Below are 10307 nucleotides of genomic sequence, written 5' to 3'. Positions count from 1 at the left end.
TTTCGTACCTAACCTTTATCCTTTTGGGCTGTGTACAGTTAATTTATGATTATTCTTAGCTTAGAATGCAAAGATACATTTTATACTTGATCTTCTGGTGGTGGTGTATATGGATTCTCATCTCCTGCAGATTCCCTAAATGCCCGGTGGCCACTCGATGCATCAGGAACCTATGATAGTCAACACATAATGTGTTAATCATATTTGAATTTTATTATACATATGTACATATATGTTGTGTGAAAATTTAACTATCAAACAATTTAATTTATATCAAACCTGTCTGCTGGGATCCACACTCGCCCCCCTGTGACACAATGGCCATCATCTCAGCTCTCATCTACTATAAATGTGTAGAGAACTCTACTCGCATCTCCTCCTCAGCTCCTTCCTCAACTCATCCCTTAGCTCCGCACAAACCTATTGGGTGATCTGAACAATAGTCGATGGCTGGGGTGTTGATTGTGATGGCCCAGCACTATTGTCACGCCCCAAACTCGCCCCTAGAAGTTTGGCAACGAGACCGGCCAGTAATCCTAGATTACCACAGGCCTTGCTATACAAAACATGAATAAAAGGGCTCGCGGAAGCGAAAATAATAACCACTAATAGTCCAAAGAGCTGTGCATTTATATGAACATACATTACATGCCAAAAATGTTAATTTACCCACTACATTACATCACATACAATAAAAGATCATATACAACACATAGGCAAAAGCCACAGATACAACAAGACAAAGCTCACAAAACGGCCTTCCAGGCCTAGCCCCGGCTCGGAGCACACAAAACACTTGTTAGGCTTCAAAACAGCGGCTCAGCTCGAGAACCCGCCTAGGCTTGACTTCCAGAATGCTCACCTATAATACATAATTACAAACAATGAGCTAGAGCTCAGCAAGTAACATAACAGTAAAGAGGTTAGTGAACGAAGTCCGACATTTTCATAAATCCACAATAAATCAATCATAAACATATATCAGTCATCAGTCATCATAAGAACATACGTAATGGCATACTCCACAGAACCTTCATAACAGTCTATCAGTCAACAGTCTACGAGATCTCGTAACTAGTCATGGGCTTGTCCTTCCATGCCGTTCCCCATGACTCATGACGCATGGGCCTGCATGTTCCCGCCCCCATGACCCAACTATCTATGGATGCCATACTAGATTCGCAAATCAGGACATTCATTCACGGAAAACATTCTCATTTCAAAGCATAGCATAACGTAATACATTTAAAACATAGTTCATAATAACATATCTTTACAGAAATGTTACTCACAGAGGGTTTCCGAAACCGAATGCACGGTCTTCAAATCTTGACCTGCAAATATCAACATATCACACATTTCTCAATACACATTATCATTAAATCCTGTAATTCATGCACTTTATTCTTTCCTTTACTTCATTTCATGTTCATTCTAATCTTTCTTTACTTTGATTCATACTCATTTCATGTTCATAAGATGATAAATGATGCAATTAACATGTTAAAATCAAGTCTGCAACTTCCCCAAAGTTTTCTTGAAAAAGGCCGTCCCGCTCGAGCGCCACTTTGGCCGCTTGAGCGTACTGTAAAAAGTCCCAAAACTGCTGGGAGGCTGTTTTCACCGCTCGAGCGGGCTTCCCTCCGCTCGAGCGTACAGAGCAAAAATCCAAATTTCTGGTTCTTCTTCCAAGCTTCATTCTCCTCTTTACAAAATCACTTTCCACATTTATGAAATCCAAGACCCAAAACACTTAAAACCCATCTTAAATCAACATCAAAACTTCAAATCAAAACCCATATGGAACAATAGAAGTTCAAATCTTGGAGTAAAATAGAAAATCATAAACTTGAGCATAAAAGCTTCATTCTTAAATCCATGGAGGTTCTTCTTCAAAATATGACAAATATAACCATAAATCATCTATTCATGCCATGGATGCTCAAATTAAACATATTTCCCCTTTCAATCCTCTTATTTAACACGAGATCATTGATGTATCAACCTTATTTCAGGAAATTAGAGAGGAATCCTTACCTTAATCACTTAATTGTAGAAGATTTAGCTTGACTCTCTCTTTCCTCCTCTTCTTCCCCTTTCTCACGAATTCTCTCTCTCTCTCCTTTCCAGATTTTTTTCTTCTCTTTTGCTTTTTGAGTCAAAGAGTCAATAAAGGCCCTTATACTTATCTATATATCATTTATAAACAATTGTGCCAAACTTTGAGCCAAACATGGCCTAACAAATCAGACGAAATTCAGTTCTCAATTTATTTTCCCAAATGGCTCTAAAAATTCCCGGTATCACATAGGCGTGCTCAATTTCGTTTTCTGAACCCATTACGGTCATCAATTTCAGTCCCGAAGTCGTAATCTCAACAGGTATTTTCTAAGTTCAACAGATAATCTTCAATTAAATCATACTAACACATAATTAATTACTGGTAATCATGGTATACGGTTCTGGGTCGTTACAACTATCTTTATACACCGCTCTCCGAGGCACAGTTCTCCCGTATGTGCGATAATATTCATGTCCGTCATGACCTATCAACTCATGGAAAATGGGATTCCTAGCTTCCAAAGTCTGACAATCCTCAGGTAGCATGGAGAGTTCACGATTAAACTCATCCTGTATTGAATAAGACATACAAGTATATGCCAAATTAAGATGGTTGACACACAAAAAATAAAAAATAAACTTTAAATACAATGTTAGGTGTTTGGAAACTACGACGGTCTGGATAACCTCAGGGTCATCTGCTCTACGTGTCATAAGCCAAACATTCATCTTATCAGTAGACTCCCCTTTATTGGTCATCTAGATATTTTTAGAAATATGAAAATTAGAATCCAAATAATTTGCAAATATACAATGTTTATTTATGTACAAAAATAAAACAATAAAATATAAACCCCATGCAGTATCTGAGTGAAAGTAGTACGCCCTGTAGTATGAGCTATGCCGTGAGCTCGCCGATTTTTAGTGTTCCTAGTTGTAATTTTCTATAACAGGTTCAACAAATGTACGTATATAAATATGATTTGTATGTTTAAATATCACACATATAACTTATTTGTATACCTCAGCATCGGAAGTACACCAATAATCCACAAGTTCTTCCCACTGGTTTGGCACAATGTGCAAAGAAACATCATTCTTCAGATCAGGATAAGAACTTCTAGGCTTGAAATACTTAGTCTTAATCTTATTCTTGTGATCCTTCCATATGCTATTGCAGGTTTTCATGCAGATTGGCTTATACTCGTCTGGACATATATTCAAATTGTTCTATAAAACACAATTTCAAAGTTTAAATAATAATAACACAATTTTGGAATTTGAATTTTTGAACAAAAATATACTTTTACCTTTACATCCTTCCAGATAGCATCAAGAATATCATCAGGCACAGTGTTTCAGTCAAGAAAAGTAAGAGGAATAGTGTTACCATTTCGCACAATAATGCCAAGTTAAGTAGTTAACTTAGAGACACGTTATCCCCTATTGGGCAGTAATTTTCATCAAATTGTATGTCCAACTTTGTACCAGTACCCCACTCCTTAATGCCCTTGGCACGTCCTCTACCACGCCTAGTCGAGGTTGATGAAGAACTAACATGACCTGCGAGATACAATAACAATAAACAATATGCAATGATAATAAACAAATGTAAATTTAAATAATGTCAATACAAATCGAATTGTTAAACCTGAGGTGGGCTGTGAAGAAGTCGAATGGTCTGGAAAATACAATGAGAATAAAAAAGTTATATATAATGAGAATAAATAAATGTATATTTAAATAATTTTCATACAAATCAAAGCAAATTTATATACCTGCGGATGGCTCATAAGATGATGACTCTAGTCGGGATGATAGTTGCTGTGGTGCCACTGATGGTTGTCGATGCGGTGGCACTAATGGCGTCTCTGATGGTGGTCGCTGGGATGCCTCTTCTAATAGTGGTGCCAATAATAGTGGTCGCTGTAATGGCTGGTCAGATAGTGGTGGCACTAATGGCCCCTCCGATGGTGGTCGATGTGATGCCTCCTCTGATGGTGGTGCTACTGATGTCCTGTTATGTACCACATCGGACATCATGCGCAGGGGATGATCAGGCTTCCTCTTCCTTCTCGTAATAATCTGCAAGCAATATAACATTAATTGACATTAGAAACATAAAGAATAGTTTTGAATCAACTATAATATGACATTAATTGAACTAATATGACATTAAGAAACTGATGATTAACTACAAACTTGGCCTTAATTCAATTATTAATGTTGATTAAATATCAGTCTATTTGAACATCAACTATTTCCCCTTCTGTGGCTTCCCTCACCCAACCAACTTCTTCATCACAAAGCATTATATTTTCTTCCAATTGTCGGCTCATATATGGCTCGATTTGTGGATCAGTCGAACTCATATCAAATAAACCTCTTTGAGACATCTTCACCACCACTTGCCAGTTTGGTTCTAACGGGTCTGCAACATACCAAAGTTGCTTTGTTTGGGATGCTAAGATGAAAGGTTCATTGGTAATTCAATCATTTCGGTACAACAAATGATTGAAGTTGACCAACGTGAAATTGAATACATCTTCTTTCTTTCCGTGAATGTTGTCAATCCAATCACACTTAAACAACACATGTTTCTTCTCATTGGAATATCGAATCTCAACAATATCTGTCCATTGTCCATAATAGTACACAGACCCCACACGAGGATTCTTGTCTTTCCGACTAACATAACTTATGGTATCTGCCTTCAAAGCTACACCACAATTTTGTGTGGTCAACGGTCATCCATGGCCTTTACTTGATACCGAAACCCATTCATTATATATCCCTTGAACCTCCTTGCCAGGTTATGAGGACCGTTTGCCAATAGAATAATCTCTTCAGAAAATTTGACATTAGTAGTCCTTCGTAAAGTTTGGACCTATTTAAAACAAAAATGTAAAATTTAAAATGTAGTTCGACTTAGGTAACTAGAATCTGTAGACTTAAATAAATACATGTTCCTTGAACCAAATGTGAAAAGTTTCAAAATGTTTACGTCGAAGCTGATGATCGTCGACACGAGGCATTTTGAGCTTAAGTACTTCAAGGTGTTTGCTGTGTAAATTGAAAATTTATCAATACAAAAAATATGGTTCAAAATTCAATAAAACATAATAAAATATTGAGTAAGTGACATAACCTACTTTATGAATGGTTAAACCGCGCTTGTATTGAATAAGATATACCGATGAGCTTGTACCCAATAAGTATTATCAAGATAAAAGCTTGTGTTTTCACCAACAGCATGACCCAGATTATCATCACCACTATAGTTCCTCACGGGTCGATTAGATTTGGTTTCCACATCATTGAGATATTGTGAAAAAAAATTCATGCACTCTTCCATAAGATATCCTTTCGCAATTGAAACTTCAAGATGAGCTCTATTACGCACATATTGCTTCAAAGTAAGAAGATACCTCTCAATTGGATACATCCATCGAAACTGAATCGCTCCAGCCAATAAAGTTTCGTCAGCTAGATGTATAGGCAAGTGCTCCATTATATCAAAAAACGTCGGAGGAAATATTTTCTCTAGATGACAAAGTGTTACGGTGATACGATCTTGAATATATTGCAAATTCGTCACACGATTCACTTTGGAACACAATTGTCTAAAGAAGTTGCTCAATTCAATCAAGGGTTCAATTACATTTTTCGGTAACAATCTTTGAATAGCCAATGGAATAAGTTGTTGCATCAGAATATGACTATCGTGGCTCTTAAGACCCCCAATACTTCTATCATGTGAGCGCACACGACGTGATATATTGGATGAATACCCGTCGGGAACTCTTACTTCCTTCAACACTTTCAAGAACAAATCTTTCTCATCATTGGCCATTGTGAATTGTGCTGGTGGTAAATAAGCTTTATTCGACCCTCTTAACTGCAAATGTAGGGGTTTTGTAATATTCATATCTTGTAAATCACGTCGAGTATTAACACCATCCTTCGATTTTCCTACAACCCCTAATATTGTCCACAACATATTGTCACAAACATTCTTCTCTATATGCATCACATCGATGTTGTGTCTTATTAGATTGTGCTCCCAATATGGCAGTTTATAAAAGATACTCTTTTTCTTTCAGCTATAGGTGCGATGTCCAGCTTCACTACTTGTCTCTTATGCCTCTCTTTAAGGTCATCCCTCTTGTATTGGGTTAAAATACCCTCAGATTCTAATTGTAGCAACATCTCAGTTCCAGACAACAATTTTGGTTTGAGTTTGACTTCCCGACTACCATCAAATGATACTTTATCCTTTCAGAATTTATGGCCACTAGGTAAAAATCTGTGATGACCCAAGCATGATTGTTTCCTACTATGCTTCAACCAACACGATGTAGTTTCCTTATTGCAACAAGGACATGCATATTCGCCTTTAGTGCTCCATCCTGACAGGTTTGCATATGCAGGAAAATCACTAATTGTCCACAGTAAAGCTGCATGCATTTGAAACATTTGATTTGTTGATACATCAAATGTGGAGACACCGTCATTCCATAGTTCTTTCAACTCCTCAATCAACGGTTGCGTATACACATCAATCTTGTCACTAGGTCCTTTCGGGCCGTCAATAAGCACATATAAAATTAGAAATGGTTGCTTCATGCACATCCATGGCGGCAAGTTGTATGGAATGAGCACAACATGCCAAGTGCTATGAACTATGTTCATCGTCCTGAATGGGTTAAAACCATTAGATGTTAAGCCAAGCCTTACACTTCAACAATCATTACTAAAGTTAATATTCCGACGGTCAAAATTTTTCCATGCAAGGGAGTCAGCAGGATGCCTAAAGACACCGTCATCAGTTCTTTCCTCTGCGTGCCATCTCATTAACTTGGTTGTCTTGGATGACATAAACAACCTTTGCAACCTTGGCTTTAAAGGAAAATACCTCATTTGTTTTGCAGCTATTTGTTTGCCACCTTTGTTAAGACCATTTGAACTACCATCACCATTTGATTTCTATCTAGAACTGTTGCATATGACACATTTATCAAGATTGGCGTCCTCGTTTCGAAACAACATGCAACTGTTGGGACATGTATCCCACGTCTCATATGTGAAGCCCAAATCTGTTGTGACCTTTTGAGCTTTATAATATGAGTCCAGGAGTTTCACACCCAACGGGAATGCCTTATTCAATAACTCAAGCAACATGTCAACAGACTTGTCTGTCCATTGATTAAGCACCTTCAAATGTAGAAGTCGAACAATAAATGACAAAGATGTGAATTTCTGACAACCCGGATACAATTCACTTTGTGCATCTTGAAGAAGTTTGAAATACTTTGCAGTCTCTGCATTTGGACCGAGCTGGGGTTCAGATGTATGGGGATCAGGCCCCTGTGGTTCATTACCCTCAACACTTGTACCGGCATGTGAATTTTCCATATCCCCATGTATCATTTCAACCATATCATCCCCAATGTCTAAATTAGCCAATGTTTCATTCTCTCGATTACCATGCAGAGATACGTAAGATTCCCCATGATTAATCCAATGTTTGTACTTTTTAAAAAAATCATTCAAAATCAGATGCTCTCGTACACCCTCTCGTACAAGATGGTATCGATTCTCACACTTCCTACACGGACAACTGATCATAGAACTTTCAACCCTATTAGTGTAGGCAAACGCAAGGAATTCATCAATCTCATTAATGTATTCCCTCGACATCCTATTTGGCAAATCAATCCAACTTTTATCCATCATTTGTACTTCCCTCAAATATCGCTGCTGCACACATCTACAAAAATATCTTATCAAAGTAACTCTAAATATAATACTTACGTATTTATGCACCATGATACCTATCCGTCCAATTTCTCTCAAATAGGTAGGTGGTCTTATCCCAGTTAGTTATTTACCGATTTGATGGGAAAACATAAAAAATGAAATACTTATACAATAATACGTGGGACATAAAAATGCTGCAAAATACCAAGTATTCCATCACTAATTCAACATGTCTAGAACATCAAGAGGTGCACAGAACATTATAGGCTTTAAGAGCGAGGAAAAAAAAATGCAAACAAAAATAATTACACCCTCATCTCTCAAAACAAGTAGTACACTTCCATTCCTTAGCAATGAATTTAGCTATCCATTAAATTTTAAGGATCTAAAATGAATTGATTTGAGACGGAATATGAAGATCATATTCGTTCAGACTCCTTAAGTTTAAAAAACTTTTGAGTAAGACATTTAGATCTACAAAATACAAGTTTTGACATGTAAGACACTTAGTTCTAAATGTTTGTGCTTGTTAAACTTTTACCTCCCCATCTAATACATGTGGTCATGCACTAATGCATTAATGGTATCCATTAGTCAATGACCTTTACGGTTGTTTTTTCTCTAATTTGCCTATTAATGTCAACTTCTTTGTCACATCATCGTTTTTTAATTTTCTGTTGCTTTAATAAGAGATCTAGCACCAAATCTTACATATTAAGTAAGATGATTACATGTTAAGTCATAAATCTTGCACTAAGAAAGTATGTATCACCAGTTAATGTCAGAGTTTGGATGTGATTGATACCTTTCAAGACTCCAATCAACTAGTGGTTTCATGATCTTTAAAAAAGATCATAATACATTAGAACACCAATCTCATCAAAAGTAGGTGAAATACTGAAAATTTGTCTCTCTCTTTTTGATTAGAAAGAAACCCTAACCCAGTGATCAGAAGGCCATCATACTGAAAATCTTGCACTAAGAAAGTATATATACACTACATATTCTTAGGCATTGTTTAGTATTAATTTTTTAAAAAGTCAACTAATTTAAAAAGTGATTAGAAGGCCATCATACTGAAAATCTTGCACTAAGAAAGTATATATACGCTACATATTCTTAGGCATTGTTTAGTATTAATTTTTTAAAAAGTCAACTAATTTAAAAAGTGATCAGAAGGCCATCACATAATAATTCAAAGCGTTGATCTCACTATCTCACACCATTGATCTCACTTTCACAGAATTCACTAGAAGGACATCACACAATATATCCTTAAAATAAACATCACTATATCCCACCATCAAGCCTCCTCTATCTCCCTCACGACTTTCATCTCAGATGATCCCCATCCCCTCACACCCATCCCTCTCTCTTCCACTCTTTTGGCTCTTCACGTGTGACATCTAACAGCTTCTCTAGTGACTCGGCTGCTCTCTTGAAAGCCTTGAGTAGATCACATAATAGCAACATTAATTGCATAAAAACTGTGAAACAAATATATTTAAACAAAAAAAAAAAATAGCATGTTGCCAAAGGAATGGCCAATTTGAATAGCCTCAGCTTCAATTTCTCCCAAATTTCAAATACAATTGATTAGTGATATTGTTAAAGAAAACTAGGATATAGTAGAGGCAGGAATTAAAGGTTACAAACCAATAAAGTTGGTATTGCAGAGCAAAAGAGCCAAGTTGCAAAAATTGCTACCTGTAAAAATAAGCAAACTCACTGAGTCTTCAAGTATTCATTTTCTTAAATTAAACACACACATAGAGAGAGAGAGAGAGAGAGAGAGAGAGAGAGAGAGAGAGAGAGAGTACTGCACAAGCGATGACATTGAGGACTAGGATGTGACGTTGAGTGAGGTTTGAGTGAATTGAAGGGGACATAGATTTGACGGTGGAAGTGAAATGAGAGGGAATGGAGGGGTAAGATGAAGCATGATTGGTGGATTGAAAAGAGAGAGAAGCCAAACGGCGTTCGGGTAAGCGGAGAATGAGAGAGCAGTGAGAGAGGAAGTTTGCGGCGAAGGTTTGATCGGAGTTTGATTTCATTGCAGGACTCGATGATGATACATATATAATACATATATATATATATATATAGAGAGAGAGAGAGAGAGAGAGAGAGAGAGAGAGAGAGCATACATGCGTAAACTGTCGTCGCCACACCACCGCTAGCTGTAAACTGTCGTTGCCACACCATCGCTCGCCGTCGTTGCTTGTTTGGGGATTTTGGGGAAAAAAGATGTTGTTTCAAAGATTTAGGGATTTTGGATCAAAATGATCGAGCGCCAAACAATGGAAGAAGCAGGACAAAATCTTTTTATTACTTTTTGCGATGGTATATTTTAACCATCACAAAAGATAAATAAAAATAGGTAAAACGACGCCGTTTTACTAATGGCTTTTTTGCGATGGACATTTGTCGTCGCAAATTGTCCACTATTTGTGACAGCAAATTTCTACTGTCTCAAAAAAATTATT

At 37.0% G+C, this 10307-nt stretch overlaps 1 protein-coding gene across 4 annotated transcripts; it reads right to left on the bottom strand.

Moving 5' to 3' along the window:
* Positions 1-303: 303 nt before the first annotated feature.
* Positions 304-9868, bottom strand: LOC114280663 (uncharacterized). 4 transcript variants are annotated; one of them, XR_014331727.1, is made up of 7 exons: positions 9642-9868; positions 9478-9528; positions 3840-4146; positions 3713-3742; positions 3085-3624; positions 1293-1334; positions 304-862 (listed from the first exon to the last, which is right to left on the bottom strand). XR_014331727.1 is itself a non-coding variant. In XM_082873093.1 (5 exons), exons 1-5 carry the CDS (start codon positions 9708-9710, stop codon positions 3482-3484), a joined length of 600 nt encoding a protein of 199 aa, XP_082729219.1. In that variant the 5' UTR covers positions 9711-9868; the 3' UTR covers positions 308-3481. The 4 variants fall into 4 exon arrangements, 1 of the variants encoding a protein (XP_082729219.1); XR_014331726.1 differs by having other exon boundaries at positions 305-862; positions 1293-3624; XR_014331725.1 differs by having other exon boundaries at positions 307-3269; positions 3372-3624.
* Positions 9869-10307: the final 439 nt, after the last annotated feature.

This window comes from Camellia sinensis, chromosome 6 (genome assembly GCF_055761805.1).
Source record: "Camellia sinensis isolate YWXY chromosome 6, ASM5576180v1, whole genome shotgun sequence".
In the NCBI taxonomy this organism is placed as follows: domain Eukaryota; kingdom Viridiplantae; phylum Streptophyta; class Magnoliopsida; order Ericales; family Theaceae; genus Camellia; species Camellia sinensis.
Note: the sequence above shows the minus strand (reverse complement) of the source record. Positions and strands in the feature narration are given on the sequence as shown.

Coding starts and splice junctions, on each gene's coding strand:
- LOC114280663 (XM_082873093.1), bottom strand. CDS start 9,710: ATGTCCCCTTCAATTCACTCAAACCTCACTCAACGTCACATCCTAGTC. Junction 4,147..9,477: donor CTGCAATACCAACTTTATTG/GTTTGTAACCTT, acceptor TATTGCTTGCAG/ATTATTACGAGAAGGAAGAG. Junction 3,743..3,839: donor ATCTTATGAGCCATCCGCAG/GTATATAAATTT, acceptor TGTATTTTCCAG/ACCATTCGACTTCTTCACAG.